Here is a 19280-nt window from a genome sequence, read left to right on the forward strand (position 1 = left end):
CATCAAAGCTGCTCCATATAATTTGGTCCAACAAATTCAGCTGCATAAAATCTAAGAGGAATGGTGCCAAGAAAGAAGATTAAAACCCAGAGTGTTAAACAGAAGTGTTTTGAGTCAATTACGCAGTCAATTCGGCACCTCCGCAAACTTAAAATCAAAAGTTATCCGATTCAAAAGAGGAAAACTGACAAACCTAATGTAATAATAACTATCGTCTATCTAGAGCTGCCTCTGCTCTGTGTTTCCCACAGAAAGCCTCCCTGCCACATCGCCTGGCTTCCTTGCAACATCCACACAAGGTGTGCGATCTGAAGATCACTAAGTCACAGAGGTCAGATCCCATACCCAGGCCACAGGCGAGGGAGCAGGCGGACTGCATTTGAACCTGCCCGTTTGCGATGCAAAGCCTGGAGCATATGGCCTCCAACCCAGGAAGGTGGGAAGTTGGCCACAGCAGGACCAGTTGTGGGACCAAAGCCCCTAAGACCAGATGACCAGCATGCATACCCTTAGCCACCTGCTCTCCGTGCAGCAGAGATGATGAGGACACACGCTGGCGACGCTCCCCCAGGCTATCAAGTCCCCATCCTCAGAGCTGGAAGAGACAGGCAAGGGAGAGTCCTGACAGCGCCAGGAAGGGTCAGGCTACGAGGACCGGAACGGAAGAACTCAGAAGGGAGGAGGCCCAAGACATCAAGAAAACCTAACTGCACCCGCTTCTGAAGGCAGCAGGAAGACGAAACCAAATAAAACAAGGGGGAAACAACCTCCAAGCATTCCCTCATGGATGAAAGGATAAAACAAACTGTGATCTATCCACGCGGTGGAATATTACTCAGCCCTTGGAGTGCCTGGGTGGCTCAGTCCGGTAAGCATCTGCCTTCAGATAAGCATTTGCCTTTGGCTCAGGTCATGATTCTGGGGTCCTGGGTTTGAGCCCTGCACTGGGCTCCCTGATCGGCGGGGAGTCTGCTCCTCCTCTTCCTCTGCCTGCTGCTCTGCCTACTTGTATGCTTTCTGTCAGATGAATAAATAAAATCTTTATTTAAAAAAAAAAAAAGGAGTACTACTCAGCCTTTACGAGGAAGAAGGTTCTAATGTGCCACAACACAGACGAAGCCTGCAGGCACCGTGTGGGGTGACACAAGCCTCTCACGACAGGGCAAATACCGTAGGGTTCCACATACATGAGCACCTCGAAGTCGTCAGATTTATCAAGACAGAAGGACCAGTGGTGGTTGTACAGAAGCTCCCTGAGCCATACATTTAGATAATGGCAAAAATGGTATGTTTTGTGTTACATCTACTTTAACCACAACTTTTGAAAAGTTGACTACGACTTTGCTGGGTCCCTAAGCGCACCCAGGACTGTGTCTGAGGAGAAAGTTGTGTGGGTCAGGGCCGAAAGATACAGGCACTTATGTCTAGTCCTGCTCATGGTGAAGCCACAGATGGACAAACAGAGAAGTTCACAGTCGCAATGGGCCAGGCTTGCTGCACACACACACACACACACACACACACCCCAGGGCACAGAGACTGCGGCCTGCCCAAGTGCCGGGAAGGGCACCCAACTTCCAGCTTTCCTCAGAACACGTTCCAGAAAGTTCTGTACTCCAAATTCACACAACAGAGCAGTACTGTCTGAAGGGGATCCCATCACAAGCTACAAAGGCACTAATACAGCATCCCAGTGGGAACCTGGAGCATCTCCAAGCTGGAGGAAGTTCCTTGCTGTCCATCCGCTGGGTAACCTGGTACGAGGAACCACGTCTCAAGTGTCAGGGTCCTCACCCGTAGAACAGGAAGATTGGACATGCACTTCACAGCTCGCACTGAGGACTAAAGATCATGCACATATGGCCTTCAGAGCGTAGTATGACCTGACAAGTGCTAATCTGCTATTGTTGGCATGGTGGGATTTTGTCTTCTTTCCCCGGTTTTTGCTCCCAGACTTGAAGCCCAACAGGCAGAGCATATGACAAGTGGGGAGGTGAGGGCTCAGGCCTCAGGGATTGGAACGGGGACTGCATACCTAAGCGACTCAGCACCCAGGATGGGGCATACCTCAGGGCCTCTTTCTAGAAGGAAGAATAAGCAGGAACGTCCCCCCATCTCTTTGGTAATGGTCACCCATCTGCAAACACTAAAGTCATTGTGAGGCTGTCCCTTACAATATCTAGGTCCTGTCTTCACCTATAGCCTCTCCAGGCTGAGCTGGGATGATGTCTGCCCAGAAGAGAGCTACTTTCTAGTGCGAACAAAGTCACCAGATGGGCGATTGGCAGCTCTGAAGCAAAGGAGAGAAATATGACCCATGCCCTGTTCAAGCTGTACCTGAAGCTCCCACCTTCTTCTGAAATCCTTAAGTTCCATACATCAGCTAATCCCCTTTGTTGTTTAAGCCACTGAGTTGTTTTTTTTATGACTTGTAATCAAAGGCACCAAGGTGATAAAATGGTTTCTACCATCCCAGGATAACTCTGTCTCCCCCTCTGGATAAAATATGCAAACTGAAAGAATCTGTTCAATCATCCCAATATATAAGATGCTGGAGACAGGCCAGTCTACAGAAAAAACATCCTCCCCAGCCTCACAGAACATAGCTGTTCCACATAAAGCACTTTGGGAAAATCAGCACAGTGCCATACAATGAGGTTCTTTAAGAAAAATGTCATCAGTAAACACAGTGACCCAAATCATCAAGGGACACTTCAAAACTACTTATTCCAAGCTTCCACATTTAACAAGCGTCAACCCAAAGTGTCACTCTGGCCTGTTCCTCTTGGAGCAGCTAGATGTGACAACAAAGCCCCATGACTGTCCTCCCCACTTGTAACAGGATCGTCTCCCGCACCATTCCATCTGGTAGACACCAGCCACAACTGAGGGTTAGATTTAAATCAATTACACGTAAAGAAAATTTACATTTTTCATTTTCATTGTGTGGCTAATGAAATGGAACCACATTTACCATGCTACAACTACGCAATCTCCACCAGCGGCTAGTGGATTCAACATTGGGCATTGTGGGGGAAGAACATCTCCATCACGGCGCACATTTCCGCTGGAGAGCGCCATGTTTCTTCCAGAGCTCCTTTTCTATCTCAACATGGCGGCTGTGTTGCTGGGGAAGAGGTCTCTGTCAATGATCCAACTGCTGCTGGGATCCTGAAGCAAGAAAATGACCTTCCACAACACATATCCACACACCCAGTATTTGCCACTGTAGAAGAACTTTTAGCTCAAATAACTCAATTAGTCTTTCTTTTTTTTTTTTTTAAAGATTTTTTTTTTTAAAATTTATTATTTGACAGAGAGAGACACAGCGAGAGAGGGAACACAAGCAGGGGGAGTGGGAGAGGGGGAAGCAGGCCTCCTGCTGAGCGGGGAGCCCTATGTGGGACTCTATCCCAGGACCCTGGGACAATGACCTGAGCCAAAGGCAGACGCTTAACAACTGAGCCACCCAGACGCCCCTTTCTTTTATTTTTCTTTTAAGATTTTATTTTTTTTGACAGCGAGAGACACAATGAGAGAGAAAACACAAGCAGGGGGAGTGGGAGAGGGAGAAGCAGGCTTCCCACCAAGCAGTGAGCCCGATGTGGGGCTCGACCCCCACACCCTGGGATCATGACCTGAGCCAAAGGCAGATGCTTAACGAATGAGCCACCCATGTGCCCCTAATCTTTCTATTCTTGACTCCCTTCCCCAATCAGTGTTCATTCAAGCGTAGAATGGGGTCTATCACCATCATTTATTAAGTAACTAGAATGGAAAAGGCCAATGTTGTAGAGCCAGGAGCCTGAACTTCCCTGAACAGTCAGAACTTGTTTAAACACTGTGGATTCACATGGCCCACCCCTGTCCCCCAAACCTCCTCCCCCCACACTGCCCAGGATTCTGACTGCATAGGTCTGGGCTAGAGCCTAGCAATCCCCACATTTAGTAAACACCCTAGATGATATAAACCAGTGGCCATCCTGTGGACCGTACATCAGAGCTGGGGCATCCAGACTCCACTGGGCAGGAAGACGTGAGTCAGAATCACTAATGAAGTCAACCCCAGATGCCCAGAGCTTGAAAACTCTCCCAGGTAATTCTGATGCATTTTCCATTCACCCAAACTCAATTTGTGGGCCACTGTTGCCAAAGCTGATCATTTTCTCCAAGCAGCTCTGCCTGCAATCTGTTAGCAACCATCAGGTGAATAAAAGTGCCTGGTAACAGGTGCACAGGGCTGTAAATTCCACCTCTTACCTCCCCATCCCCCACAGACTTTTCTTGATGTCTCTTTTCCCTCAGGAATTCGGGCAAAAGGGTGACTCACCAGGTTTTATTAAACCCCCAGGGAGAGGCTCCTTCTACCAAAAAAAGACTCCAATAGTAAAAAACAAATATCATTCCCATTAATGCCTTCTTTCCACAAATGTCTTCCTTAGGGATAATTATTTCACGTAGAAGAGCTGAAGCTTCCATTACTTTTAAAGTAACCTCCTACCTTCAATATGGAGCTCGAACTCACAACCCAGAGACCAAGAGTTGCATGTACTACTGACCAAGCCAGCCAGGCGTGCCTCAAGCTTACATTTTTAGCTAAACTGTATCAGAGACAGATTCACGTTGCTTAAGAAAGCCAGGGCCTTTCTTCCTTCTGGCAGTATTTTCCCACAGACTTAGACAGAAATAGGCAACAGCTACATGAATTTTTCCTTTACTGGGCATCCCCTCTGTCTGACTTCTCTTATAAATCATGATCTATATATACATAGATAATACATCAATATTGAGATAACACTCTTGTACTTCTCATCTACACTGTGGAGGTGCCCACCTGAGGCTGGGCACTAAGGTACCATACAGTATGGCTAGAGACCCTTCTTCCCTTTATCAAAGACCAAAGCTCAGGAATCTTGTCAAGGATCACCCAGCCTAAAACACCATGGACTATAAGCTTTTCCAGGTACATCCTAATCTTGAGCATTTTAAAGTAGAAAAGAACCCAAATTTCATGCCAACTCGGGGGAATTCTGGGTGCCCCACAAGTTGTTATCATAACAAAGGAAGTAGATCAGGACACAGAGTCTCAAGATGGAAAACTCTTTAATTCTGTCTCACATCCCAAGTCCTGGATTATGTACATAGAGAATATACTATCTATGATTTAAATTCCTAGATGGTCTATTAGAATGTTCTTATTCTGGGGGCCCCTGGGTGGCTCAGTCAGTTAGGCATCTGCCTTCGGCTCAGGTCATGATCTCCGGGTCCAGGATTGAGCCCGAGTCAGGCTTCCTGCTCAGTGGGGAAGTCTACTTCTCTCTCTCTCTCTCTCTCTCAAATAAATTAATTTAATTTAATTTAATTTTTTAAAAAAGCATGTTCTTACTTTGAATCAGGTATGGAGATATGGAGAGAAGGACAGGGACAAGGAAAGGAAAGAAAAGAAACACGGTCCAAATTCAAACCTAGCAAAATCCAAACTCCATCTTGGGCTTTTGCTGCCAACTCTGTAGTTTTTATTTTACAGAGGTCTCCCTTGCTTGGCTCCTTGACAGAAAAACTGCACTGACTGAACCTGTAATCTGAATTAGCTAAGTCCCCTTCCCCATCCTCGCACAGCAGCCCTGGTGCCTGACGTGAATTATGCAAAACAGAAGAAGCCAAGAAAGCCCGCTTTCATTTTCCAAAAACAAAATTCTACCATATAATCCTGGTGCAGAAGAACAGATACCCACCGGTCATAGAGGTTAATCATGTTCTGAAAGCATCTACGCTTGGAGTAAAGGTCAGAGTCCTGATTTATCCATACAATATCCAAGAAAGTTGTGTTACTGGAGATTTTCCTGCTATATTTAAAACCTAAGAGGTATACCTAAAACTCATTCATTTTTTTTTTTTTTTTAATTTGGAAGGCCACACATTTCACAGTAAAATTATCTCAGAGCAGAAAACATATACCATTCCCAGGACGCATTCATAAAAATGTCGTCATCAAGATGCCATTTTGCACCCAGTTCAAAGACTCAGCAGACCAGGATCCTGAGACAAAATACTCCAAGAATTATGATCAGCTGTCAAAATATATCATCTCCCCGGCTCCTCACAACTAGAATGGGGGAGCTGTCACCAGCTGGACCTCCAGCAGACTACAGGGACAAACTGGACCGCTTCTGGAACTTATTATTCACTTCAACACATATTTATTGACCATCGCTGTGAATTGGTCACTATCCTGGGCTCTGAAAATACAGACAGGAGTAAGAAATGAGATTATGGCTCTTGAACAGATGAAGTGTGAGAGATATCAAGTGAGAGAGACAAACACATAAACAAGGGGCCACAAGCTCATCGCCCAGACCAAATATGGCTCCCAGATGTGTTCTGTTGGGTTCATCCATGCTTTTGGAAGAAGCCTGAACCTACATTTTTAAATTGCCAAAGTGCGTTTTTTAACAATTCAGCCTTCTGGATTCTCTTGAAAATTTGAAAAATCTGGCAACACTGGCCAATGTTCCCCCATGTCAGCAATAGGGGGTAGCAAAGTAGCAACTACTCCCTCTGAACAAAATGTGTCCTTCCAGTTTACCCCAGACCCCACCAGTCCTTAATGCCCTTTGGAATACTTACTCAGCATTTGCGTTTGTAAGTCCTATTATTAAAAAAAAAAAACAACAGGGCTAGGTAGTATGTGTTATAAGTAAGGTAAATAAAGAAATACAGGGGCGCCTGTGTGGCTCAGTGGGTTAAAGCCTCTGCACACAGCAACTACAAATGGTGACTGACGTTCTTTGAGGTCACAGTAATATTTGAGTTTTTAAAAAGATTAGAAACCAAAATCTAGATGCCGATGCCTGGTTTTAAAAAAAAAAATCTACATGCTCTAACACCAAGGAAAGTTCTTTTTTAACAACTTGATCTAGAGTTCTGAATTCTTAACCAAGTCACACAGACTTAAACAGGCTGATAGTTGGAGGAGGAAATGAGCATGCTCTCCCCATCAGATGTAAATTCCAATGCTTGGCCAAGGATCCAGGTGGTAAAATACTGACTCTATTTAAATCAAGGCGAAGCGATGCCTTCCATGGCCACATGATGTAAGCAACAGGCTCAATCCCTGCACACATCTGGTCAGAATACAGGCCCTCTAAGACCTTCAGCACAATTAATTCAATATTTTCCCCACAGTTCAAAATGCTACAACAACTGGCAGAGAACCATCTTAAATCATCACAGAAAAGTCAGACATATGGCTAAGTATATTTAATATGCCTTAAAAATAAGCCACGGAGTTTCTAGCCAACAAGATCTTAGGCAAGAATTTTTTTTTTTTAATTTAGTTAAAAGTTATGCCTACTCGTTACCCTCAAAGAATTCTACTGAGCAGATATTTCTCGAGCACCTACCTACACAGGGCAGAGATGGCAAACAGAGAACAGGGATGTTGCCTTCAAGATTTCAAGAAACATAAGCCAGTAGGGGAGACAGACAGGCAAATCAGCAATGACAAGACACTATTGTCTTGAAATCATGATGTGCATGGGAAGAAAAAAGAGGGCACAGAGGAGGAAGGAAATGACCGTGTTGGTGACGAAGAATAGAGCAAACAGAGGAAGGCAAGAAGTAGAGCCTGACAATACGGAGCGGCTCGTTCTGGGTTCCGGCCCTTTAACACTCTGGGAATTTATTTCTAGGCTTTATCCTCAGTGGGGTCACCAAGCATGCTGCACCCTCTCAGGCAGCATCCACAGTGACCTCCACAGTAGGAGGACCGAGGGGCTCCCGGCTACAAAGTCAACACACTCCTAGGACACAAATTTTGGAAAACAGGCAGATCTGAACTTGACTCTCACTGGGGTCAGGTGCCTGGGGGTGAGGATAAATGATGTGACCACTCCTAGCTCATTTTTCTCATGGCTAAAATGAGAATGACATCATCTACCCGGGCAAAACCCTAACCTGGGTCTCGGCAACCTATCAGAAGATCCATAAATAACAATTACGGGGGCGCCTGGGTGGCTCAGTGGGTTAAGCCGCTGCCTTCGGCTCGGGTCATGATCTCAGGGTCCTGGGATCGAGTCCCGCGTCGGGCTCTCTGCTCAGCAGGGAGCCTGCTTCCCTCTCTCTCTCTCTGCCTGCCTCTCCATCTACTTGTGATTTCTCTCTGTCAAATAAATAAGTAAAATCTTTAAAAAAAAAAAAAAAGTAATAACAATTACGATTAGTTTACTGCTCCTAATTCAGATTCCCGGTCTCAACCCTGAAGTTATACATTGGACCAGGATTTCTCAACCTCAGCCTTTGGCTGTTTGGGGATGGATAACTCTCTCCTGGGGAGAGGGGGGGCGGCACTGTACACTGTAGGATGTTCTGCGACCTCCCTGGCCTCCACTCCCGATGTGCCAGCAGCACTCCTGCATCCTGAGTTGTAACAACCAAATAGGATTACAGGCAAGGCCAAATGTCCCCGAATGGGCAAAACCACCCTCCATTTTAAACCACTGCTTTAGAGGAACTCACTGATGGTGTCCATTTCTCAAAAGAAAATCATCACAGCTGCTATTATGTAGGTATTTTGGTAAGCCCTGCCTATATGCCAAACAGAGGATTAAGTGTTCTGGGTACATTTTCCCATTTAATCCTCCCAAGCAGCCAATGAGGTAGGCATTACTCTCATTTTCTACTGGGAAAATGGAGTTCTGGCAGGTTAACGTGCCCAGGGTTGCTCATCTGGAAGTGGCAGAGCCTGGATTTGAACCCACCCAGTCCGACTCCAAAACCTTATAACCCCAAGCCCCATGGCTTCCCTTGCCACCCATGAGGTGGGAGCCCAAATACAGTGCCAGGTAGGTCAGAGGATCTCTGTGTCACGTTCTCCAGGATCATTCTCCTTGGGACTTCCAGGAAGGAGAGAGAGGACTTCTCTGTCCCCTACATCTTTGTACAACCTGGGACCCAAAGACAATAATTAGAATCAATACGTCACCACTGGGGACAACATGAGAGAAGTTCCACCTACACATGGTGAGGTCCAGAGTTTCCTTCTCACTTGTCCGAACTCATCCAACCACCGCCGTTTCAAAAAAAAGTGGCATCTGAATCACGCAGAAAAATGAAGCTTTTTTCTAGACTTTAAAAAGCTCTCCAGGAAACTTATACCACAATTTCTATCTCTCAGGAGATTCTTTCTTCTCTTTGGAGTGCTTTCAAATGAGGAACATTCAGACAATAACCGAAGCCAACATATACTGAGCTACGGGCCAGGCCCCGTGCCACGTGGTTTACTTAAGCCTCCTTTTATTCTTCCATCAACTCTAGAAAGTAGGTATCGCTCGTACCCCATTTTCAGATGGGAAAACCCTGGCCCAAAGAAGTCAAGTGTCTTGGCCTGAGTTACCTGGCTAGCAAATTTAAAAATCTGGCTTCTAATCCACAGCAGCTTACATCCAAAACCTACACGTGTATAACACATCAATACATAGATATTAGTGGGTTATCTTACAAGCAGTTCTGCCGTCCTGTTAATACCGTATAGAACAGTAATTCTGAAACGTCGCTTATCACCGGGGCACAATCCCCTTTTAATTGCACCATCAGGCCACTCACTGCCCATAAGAGAGCTTCCAGTCTTGTCTCATGACAGGCTGAAAGATTAGTCTTATTGTGGAAAACAGAACTGTGTCCCATTAAAGGTGCACACGAATGCCTCCAATGGCAATCACAGTGGGGTGGACGCCTGAGCGGGGAGAATGTCGTTCTCTTATGCAATTCTTTTTCATGGCAACGGAGGTAGGAACAGAAAAAGTCTCTACACACAGCGGGCAGTGCCCAGAAGAACTTCTCACAGCCCGTTTGAGGGTGAGAGAGTTTGCAAAGTTCCCTGACACACTCAGGGGCTGCCTGAAACCCGTCCCATGAAGACCAGCTGAAACTGGCTGCCAACGCTGCCTTCTAGAAGATTCCTTCATTGACTGGCTAAGCTCTACTCAGCCACACGCACAATGACAAACCCACATCGACGTTAATGTGAGCCGTCATGAATTACCCATTTTTCAGAGACTTTCAAATACGGGAATTTTCAGAGGCAACCGGACTCAGGGGAGAGTTATTCGAGTTCTCCGTTTGACAGCAGACGTTCAACAGATGCTCGTACCAGGAGGACACACCAGGCCCTGCTCTCGGTCCTGAGGACGCAGCACCAAACACACCCACAATGTCCCTGCCCTCCCAGAACTTCTCTTCCAGGAGAGACAAAATAAGGATTTTACTTATTTCGAAGCAAGCTCCCTGAAATGGAGTGAAATAAAGCAGAGAAAGGCTACAGAGGGTAACGAACAGCAGTGGAGGTACAGCTTCCAACAATGTTGTCGAAGAAGGTGTGATGGAGAAGGTGTCATTTGGGAAAGACTTGGAAGTTCAGGAGGCAGCAAGCCTTCAAGATGGGAACTAGCAGATCATGGACCAGAGTCAGGGCAGGGGGCGGTGAAATGTCATGCGCCAGATCAGGGGAAGGAGCCTCATGAGTCACTGTGAGGACGTCGGTTTTCAGTCTGAGATGAAGACTGAAGAAATGATTATAAGTAATGGATTCTCCACTCTTTAATTACTTAGCCATAAAAAGAGAAGAGTATTATTTAATCTTCAAATTCCATCTTCTAATTTTGTGACATGCCTTCAGAAAGGTTAGCATCCAGAACATTCCGGGCTCTGCATAGGATACTTTACTACAAAGTAGACATCCATATGATAGGCACGTCCTTGACATCCGTGGGGGTACAGCCATGGAAACACCAAAACAAATTCACAAGAAATACCATATCGACGCAGACATCCATAGGGGTGCCGCACAGCAAAGCTCTAGTGTTTATGAGGGATTTTTCAAGGTTATAGATCTCTCATAGAAGCTGCATAAAGACAGGCAAGAATGCAGTAACCTACTTTTTTAGGATGTGAATGTCAGCCCTTAACAAATTTGACAGCCTTTATTCTCAGCGTACACAAAATCAGTATATCCTGTTACACATATATACAGACTCAAGGAAGGGACCACTAACATCAGAGACCGGTGTTTTGCATTAAATAACCATCGTTTATAAAGCAACATCCTTCATGTAAACCCTTGTGGTAAGGAGATGTCAGAATGTTTTCTCTTATAAACCACTTAATTCCCCTTGGTGGATATCATCAATTCTGCCCTCCTAGACTAGCTGGGTAATGAATGCCAACATATGCAGTGAGCCAACTGTATGCCATTGCATCATAAGGTCAAGTGAATCTATTTTTAAAGAACAAGGCCATTGGCCAAGGGTGGCCACTGGAAACAATGGATAAGTTGGGTTGCCTGTCCTTGCATTATTTTTTCTAAAAGCTGTGGAATGTTCCACAGGGTAACCTAAAAATACCCCCTTGGAGAGTGGTCTTTCAGCACAAAGAATACAAAGATTGATTTTGAAAGTTTAAGTTAAAAAAAAAAAAAGACCTATAAACACAAAGCTCAATTTAAGAGCAAGAGAGGACAAAAATCAGACTGTTTTCTGCAGCAAAGATCTGATTTGCTCTTGGCTAGAAAAATTGTATTCAGGGACAATGGTACAAAAAAACAGAGGTAAGGTGTCATTCTTACAGGTGCTGACATAGAGCAGACCCCGTATCAACAAAAAATGGAGAAGCCCCTCACCATCCTGCCTGCTCAGCATCTGAAATTTCCTTTCTTAAACTCCAGCAAGAGTCAACAAGCAGAAATACTTCAATATAATTCATTAAGCCTTGTCGGTCATTTACTTATTTATAGCTCCGTAGAAATTATTAGACACAGGGAATCAGCTGATTGGAAGATCTGGTCAAGGGAAAAATGAACGTATTAGGATCCTACGTCCGAAGAAATAAAAGATGAATGGGCAGTAAAGGGGGAAGGATGTAGACAGCCTCGTCTGCACATATCATACGAATGCGAAGCCACAAAGGAAAATCCATTCACGTGTCCAGCAAACGTGAATGAGCACCTAGGACTTGCCAGCTACTGTTTCAGGCCCTGGGAAATAAGAGGGGTAAGCAAGTGAGAAAAGCTCCTTGTTTTCACAGACCTTACATTCTAGGGGGAGGAGAGACAGACAAAAAAGAAGAAACAAGGGGCGCACGGTTGGCTCAGCAGGTAGAACATGTGACACTGGATCTGGGGTTGTGAGTTCAAACCCCATGTTGGGTGTAGAGATTATTAAAAAAAATTAACTTTAAAAAAAGAAGAAACAGAAGATAATTTTAAATTGAGACAAGGCTATGCAATCACAAAGCAGGATGAGGGGATGGCTTGTAACTCAAGAGCTGTCTTACAGGGAGGTCAGGGGTATGCTGGGAGGAGCTCAGACTGGCTCTGTAGAATGAATCAAACGTATCTCTTCCCCACTCCAGATATGCTACAGATCTGAGGCTCCCCTCTACCAGAGCAGGTTGTTAGCCATCTAGCAGCACACTACCATGGGGAACTCAATGATCTTCTCTCTGAAGGGACACTAAGGAAAAGAATCCGTCTTGTGACCATCTCAGGGGATGAATAAGCAAACCCAGAGACCCTGAAGCAGAATTCACAGGACACCAAGAAAGACAGGCTTCTGTGTTGTAAAATGAGTATGACTGGGGCCCCTGGGTGGCTCAGTCAGTAAAGCATCTCCCTTCCACTCAGGTCATGATCCCAGTGTCCTGGGATCAAGCCCTACATCAGGTCCACAGGGAGTCTGCTTCTCCCTCTCTCTCCCCCATCCCTGGCCCCAAATACATTAAAAAATCTTTAAAAAATAAAATAAAATAAAATGAGAATGACTTTGTTACAGAGCTATTATAGTATAGTCCAATGGGTCAAAAATAAACACACATCAGAACAAAACACAAAAAGGCACAAAGAACTCTATTCAATTGTGTGTGGTCATAACACCCTCATTTCAGTGAGGAAAAGGGTCTGGTGGTGGTGGTGTGGTTTCTAAGCTGTGTCTTATTTATTGTCCCTGCTCTGTCTAAAATGTGGGCGGTTTCAGCTTCCGGGCAATTTACAAAACCACAGACTTCACCTACGAAAATATGTAAGCATGACCTAGGATACCACCACTTTGGGAAATTACAATCACACCATCTTAAGCTTTTGCAGTCGGGGTTACTCATGGAGGTGCAGCATTTTAGGAATGCAAAGGACCTACAGGCCACGGCCATTTTATTTCTGGCATGAAACAATGAAGAAAGGTTGGCCCAGAGCCGGAGACGACAGCACTAGCTGGCAAAGCCTGTTCTGGAACCCAGGTCCGCTGTCAAGGGTCCTTTTCTAACTGTCAGTCTGTACCTTCAGGCAGTGATTCTCAAAGCTGGGCATGCCTTGGAATCACCCCAGGGCCTCTTTAATACTGCCCCAGAGGCTCCGCATCCAGGAGTTTCAGAGTTTGGGAGTCAGCACCACCTGGGTGGGGTCCAGGAATTCCAGTGTCTAACCAGTCCCAGGTGACTCTGGCCACTGGTCTGGGGACCCTACTCTGAGACATGCCGACCCAGGAATGAGGAGCAGGGGTTTTTGGCATCCAACACAGCAGCCTGTCAGCTTGACTTCTGCCACTTATATGACTCTTGGAAAGGCTACCCAAACTCTGCGGACCTCAGTTCAGGACACCTGTGTCCAGGGGCGAGGAATAAAAAACAGAATGTCCATAAAGCACTACTTTCACCTCAGGCCTCCAAATTCTAAAACAAGTGCTTAGCTTATATCCCACAGCAAAGTCTCCTTAATCACCTTTTTTTCTGTTTCCACAAATACTAGGATGGCTACAATTCAAATGACAGACGAGACTGAAGACTGGCAAAAATGCGGAGCAATTGGAATATTTTGGCACCTATATTCACAATAGTGAAAAATGGCAAACGGTCCAAAGCCCAATGACAAGCAAAAATATTTTAAAAACTGGTGTGTGTGTGTGTGTGTGTGTATACACACGTATAAACACACATACCTACAATGGCATAGTACTCAACAATAAAGAACAATAAAGGGTGCCTGGCTGACTCGGTCGGCAGAGCATGTGACTCTTGATCATGAGGTTGTAAATTTGAGCCTCATGATGGGTAAAGAGTTGACTTAAAAAAAAAAATATATATATATATATATATAAACTTTAAAAAAAAAGAACAATGACACAATATGAAATCTGCAAAATATTTTGAGTGTAAAAAGTCAGGCACAAAAGAGTACATATGGCATTATTTCATTCATATGAACATCAATAATAGACAAAATTAATCCATGATAAAGGAAATCAGATAGCCTTTGCCTCTGGAGGAGGTGTCTGGAACTGACCAGAAAGGGATAGGAGGAAAATTTCTAGAGTAATGGAAATGTTCTGTATCTTGATTTGGGTAAAGATAAAATGAACATACACATTTGTCAAAACTCATAAACTATATACTAAAGATCTGTGCATTTCACTACCAGTAAATATATATTTACAAAGTATAAAGTATATGCTATATTATATATGTAATATACAAAATAGCATTTTTTTTCAAAATAACATATTTAATGTAACATATATGTGTATCTGTAAATTTTTTTAGGCACTTTGTGACAAAAGACTGTCTTCCCCATCTAAAACGAACCAAGTTCTAGTGATCCCAGGGTCCTGGGATCAAGCTGAGTTGGGCTCCTGGCTCTGCAGGGAGCCTGCTTCTCCCTCTCCCTCTGCCTGCTGCTCCCCATCCCCTCGACCCCCGCTCATGCTCTCCCTTTCTCTCTCTGTCAAATAAATAAATAAAATCTTAAAATAAATAAATAAAATAAAATGAACCAAGTCTAACCTGGTAGATCCATTTAGCTTGGTTCCTTCACGATCCAGTCCTGCTTCATATAATACCATTTGCTACAGACTATTTTAGTCTGTGCATCTTTCCAGAGAGCTGCCATGAAATAGAAACAGCAGAATTTTCTCCCACAAGAAGACCGTGACATTTCCATACCGATAGTACCCAAAGTGCCCTGTGTCCCTGGGAGTGGCTAGCTCAGGGGGCAGGAGACACAAAAGTAATGTTTTTCTTTGCCACACACCCAGGATGAGTTTATCTAATATGATTACAACATAGCAATGAAGACATAGTACGAACAATCCTGTCATACAATTTAACTCATATTCTTGCTATAGGGGGCACGGAAGACTGGTGAAATACTTCCTAGTGCCATGTTTCTGTAATGAAGATGTTGGAAGAACTGTGCCCGTGTAATTATCCCATAAAATAGTAGCTTTCACACCGCAGTGGATTCCATCCCCATCTTTATGCTCTCCTGAGTAGAAGAAGTAGATTTATACGCACGCACACACCTGCTAAGAACAGTCCTGTGCAGCACACAGAATGGCTCCGGGTGAAGGGAAATAACATTTGGAGACACTACAGTTTTCTTTCCATTCAGAGGTGTCTGATTCCGAACACACTTGATTATCTGACCCACCATGATGAGATATAGTAGCTCTTGGATCTTTGAGGACTGGTGGACAGAAGAGGTTCAGGCACACCTGGCATACTGCACATTAAAAACAAGCCCCCATACAGGACCCACTAGACAGATAATAGATGGATAGCTACCCCTTGTCTGTCTTTCCGCCAACCGTTTCTCTAAAATACCCCTGTACCGAGACCTGTGGCTGCTCCCATCAAATGCTTTGACACGGTGTTTCCTCTACAGTTCTAGCAAATCCTAACAATTCACGTACTGGCATTGAATTCATAATCCAGGTTCCTAACACCAAAAGCTAGGCTTAGAAATAAATAAATTCAATTTTACACAATAATAGCTCATCTTTATTGGGCACTTACTATGTGGCAGGCCCTGTTTTGCACACTTTCCACTTATTAGCTTATATAATACCTAAAAGGCAAGCCAGGTTACTAATGAGGACATACTCTCAGGAAAAGAAGGTATTAGACCTCAAGCAAAGCCTGAGGAAATGTACAATGAATAAGGCACAGTCTCTGGTACAGAAATGAGAAGAGGGGCCTAACTCATAGTTCAGAGGAAGTAAAAGAACTACAACATACACACTTAGGGGAGCCCAAAGGAAGAAGGGTTTGTTCAGCGTGGCAGCATGCTGGAGGGCTTCCCGGAAGAGGTGTGCAAGTAGAAGATGAGGACATAAATGGTAGGAACTTTTCTTAAGTGTCAGTGCATAGCTCCTCAAACTACCAAAAGGCCTGACAAAGCTTTCTGCCCCCTCCTCTGTTTCATCTGGAACAGGCCTGTTTCCAAGGATCTGCTCAGCCCAAGCCAGCCCTCCATTCCTTTAACACATTCCTCCAGCTGCTGCTTGCCCTTCCAGGCCCGCAGGCACATATGGGAACTTTTCACCATGCTCAACATTGCCACTTCCTCTGGTGCTTTCATGGAGCGGAACCTGTGTCATGGTACTTGCTCGTGCGAGTGATCCTTTAGGGGAATCAACTCTTTCTCTGTTGGACTGATAAAAGAGACAGCCCCTTACCTGCACCACACTGAGAGGCAAGGGACTCCCCACCAGCAGCAGTCATCAAAGACGTGGGCACTCCTCTACAGGCTTCTAAGAGAGGAATCTGACTTTATTCCCTCCCCTAGAAATCAAGCCCTCAAGCCCAGGAGAGTCATCCTCCCACCTCTTCCTCCTCCACTTGCATTAAGGAGTCAAACCCTCACTTCTGATATTTGTGTGACCTTGGGCAAGTAACTTATCCAATGTCAATGCCGATTTCCCTACCTGCAACCTGGGGTTTATAAAAACAACTCGCTCTCAGAATTGGCAATCAGAACAATACAGCCAAGGAAAGCATTCAACACAGAGCCTGGCACGTAGTAAGCTATCAGTGCAGAGTAGCTACCATTATCATTATCAAGGATAACGATGGTGGTGGTGGTGGAGGCAGCATAAACTTGGGCTCGATTCGCGCTGACAGAAATACTCCTTTCCCTCCCCCCCACGCCTGGGGCTGGGCCACACGACCGAGACACATGCGTCATCCAGCTCTGGGGTGAATGCAGGATCTTCAGGCGGCGGGCACAGGAACCGCAGGGCGGTCGTACCCCAACCCACCTGGAGGGATACCAGGTGAAGCCGATTTCCTGAGGGAGGACGTCAGTAACCACAGACCCCTCTTCTCCTTCATACCCATTCCCCGGGTCTGTGAACGGATAAGTGGCAAAGGAATGCAGCGGCTGCGCTTGCTGCATCACTCCCCAGCAGGGCCCGGAGACCGTCCACTTTGCCACTTGCCTCAGTTTCCCAACTCTCCCTCCGGCGCAGGCGAAGCGGCACTGCACTTGGTGGCTGAGAAAACAGGTTGGCAAACCAGGCCAGGGAAAAGTCTCCCCGCTTCCCGACGCAAATCCAGCCTCCCCTTTCCAACGCAGGTGGGCAAACAACCCACCATCTCTCAACAAGTTTGTTTATTTCACCACAACAGGGCGCACGGCCCCAACTTCCCCTCTAAGCTGCGCTCGCAGAAGGAACGCGGGAAACCGAGATGCGGCGGGGGGCGCTCCGCAGGCCTCTCCCCGTTTTGCGGGCGCCTCCCGGAGGCGCGTCCCGTCTTACCTTGTCTGACGGCTTTGAAGGTGACGGCCTCCTTGCAGCTGTCGATGACTCCCAGCACGTCATAGCGGGGCAAGCCGGACACCCGGATCCCCTGCACCTCCAGAAGCAGCTCCCCTTCGCCCAGCCGAGGGCCCTCGCCGCCGCCGGGAAGCCCCGCCGCTTCGGCCGCGGCCACCGCTCCAACATACGGAAACTCCCCATTCTCCGCACCCCCCAGCACCGTCACCCCCAGCTCACCCTGGGGTCCCCGCTTCACGGTGCATTCGTGAACCTTGCTAGTCCAGTGGTTCTTCTTCTGGATCACTCTCGACATGATGGGTTACACCCCTCCTCCCCCCCAACACAAAAAATAATAATGCAATGAGAGACAGGTGCCCCCCACAGCACAAGTCCCCAAGCCCCCGCTGGTTCATGGGAGAGACATCTCCCCCAAAATAACGCAACGGGAGAGAGAAACTTGGCAGCCTCGCTCCCCTGCACACACTCGCGCACTCAAGCCATCATAAAACAAACTTTCTGGGCTTCCCCGCGAGCCCTGCACAGGCGCCCGCGAGCTTTGTTTGCATTCCGGTGCTTCTCGGTCCACGTTCCGGCGCCCGATCGTTCTCTCCCGGACCAGAGTCCACTCTGCGCCGCTTGGGTTATTTTTTTTTTTTTTTTCCTCCCTTCCTTCCTTTCTTGCCTCTTAGAAATGCGGTGTCTCCTCTTTGCCTCCCGCCTGGCTCGTCTTTCCTCGCTGGCGGGCTGTTCCTGAGGGTGAGGGAAGCCCTTCCAGCCAGTTGCTGGGAGCCCTGGAGACGCGGTTGCCGAGCGGGGGTTGGGGGGGACAGGAGGGAAGTGCCTGCGGCCCCTTTAAGCAGATACAAAGGCTCAGCTTGTTTTGTTACAGTTCATTCTATTCCGCGCCGCCGAGCGCAGCGGCCGGCAAGAGGAGACGCGCGCGCATGCGCCCCACGGCCGCCTGCCGGCCGGCCCGCCCCACCGCTCCTTCCCTAAGGGAGAGATTCCAGTGTGCTTCCCGTTGGGTCCTAAAACCGATCCTCCAAAAGGAGATTTAGTCCCCTCTACGCCCCCCTTTTATTCCTCCTTTTCTTTCCTTGCCCTCGAGTCAGCTAATCACTTCAGGGTAGGGGCATGTCCACGTGTTTTACCCCGACTGTTTGCAACTTTTGAAATACGGTCAGTCTGGCTTTGGCATTTTTAAAATCATTTCAAACAGGTGGGGGTTGGGGAGGCTCACACACTCACCCTCGCGCTCACACTCACGCACACACGCACGCACTCACGCCGGCCTAAGCCTCCTCACCGCCCTCGGCCAGTGGCTGGCCACGCTGTCGGTCACCCTCCCGGGCTGTCCACCCCCGCCCCCACACCCCGCGGTACTTCCCTCTAGTACCCCAGAGGTGGACCCGACCTGGAGGCGCGCTCCTGACCCTTGCCTGCCTGCGCCCACGGATTTGGGTCCTGGAGCTGGGACTGCCAGTGTCTCTGTGACGCTGGGTCCCCTGGCCCTCTACCTGGGATCCTTGTGAACTTTGGGGACACCCCTAAACTTTGGAGCCAACTTTTTAGGACACAGGGAAGACTATAGGCAAGGGAAAGTAGCCAAATGGCTGGGGGCGGTTCAAGCCTTCAACCTAAAAGGAACCTAGCTTTTTAACTTTCTTTCAGCAAAGACTTTTGGAGCCAGTCATCTGTCCC

General features: G+C 46.8%; 1 protein-coding gene across 18 annotated transcripts in view; it reads right to left on the reverse strand.

The window, feature by feature from the left end:
* The window catches only part of MAGI1 (membrane associated guanylate kinase, WW and PDZ domain containing 1), a 648444-nt gene extending 629908 nt beyond the window's left edge, over nt 1-18536 (reverse strand). For 9 of the 18 annotated variants that reach the window (XM_059161442.1, XM_059161441.1, XM_059161446.1 and 6 more), the window contains exon 1: nt 17580-18533. In XM_059161442.1, the coding sequence (XP_059017425.1) occupies nt 17580-17892 (313 nt within the window). In that variant the 5' untranslated portion in view covers nt 17893-18533. Of the gene's footprint in view, nt 1-17579 lie in introns of all 18 variants that reach the window. The other 9 variants (XM_059161452.1, XM_059161450.1, XM_059161449.1 and 6 more) reach the window with 4 other exon arrangements.
* Nucleotides 18537-19280: the final 744 nt, after the last annotated feature.

Source organism: Mustela lutreola, chromosome 2 (assembly GCF_030435805.1).
Source record: "Mustela lutreola isolate mMusLut2 chromosome 2, mMusLut2.pri, whole genome shotgun sequence".
Lineage (NCBI taxonomy): Eukaryota > Metazoa > Chordata > Mammalia > Carnivora > Mustelidae > Mustela > Mustela lutreola.